At 43.1% G+C, this 483-nt stretch overlaps 1 protein-coding gene across 1 annotated transcript; it reads right to left on the reverse strand.

The window, feature by feature from the left end:
- Positions 1-51: 51 nt before the first annotated feature.
- On the reverse strand, positions 52-369 carry PHALS_09696 (uncharacterized protein; the record flags this gene model as incomplete). Its single annotated transcript, XM_024724998.1, has 2 exons — positions 52-82; positions 164-369. 2 exons carry the CDS (start codon positions 367-369, stop codon positions 52-54), a joined length of 237 nt encoding a protein of 78 aa, XP_024575819.1.
- Positions 370-483: the final 114 nt, after the last annotated feature.

Genomic DNA, 483 nt, shown 5'->3' on the forward strand with positions numbered 1-483 from the left:
TGAACGTCAAGCTCGACAATTATTGAGTGATACTCTTTACGAATATGATACTCATAAATCTGCTTGCTCAAAAGGATCAAATCTACTACACGACAAATGGCAATGGAAACCAGTCAAGACACACGAAAATCTTCATGTGTATAAAGAGCGACAACCGACACACCCGCAATTGATTTCCTTACTGAGTCGACGTAGCAACACTTCAATTGGATCGATTTCCGACCATTCAGTCTCTTCAGTCAATGAACATCCACCAAAGCCAACAAACGCTGTAGCATTGGCAGCGTATACTCCTGAAATGACCCATATCTCGACTGTAGCTATTCCGGGTTCGTCGTCAATTGCATCAATACTTGTCACGGGACACATTAGTGGAAGTCTTTACGACGCTATGTACGGAACCATTGCTACTGATACAGCTGAGTTACAGCTTCGTTTACGGTATATGACGGACACAGACATGCTTGACACTGCCATGATTAG

The sequence above is a fragment of the Plasmopara halstedii genome (genome assembly GCF_900000015.1).
Source record: "Plasmopara halstedii genome assembly, contig: Scaffold_430, whole genome shotgun sequence".
In the NCBI taxonomy this organism is placed as follows: domain Eukaryota; phylum Oomycota; class Peronosporomycetes; order Peronosporales; family Peronosporaceae; genus Plasmopara; species Plasmopara halstedii.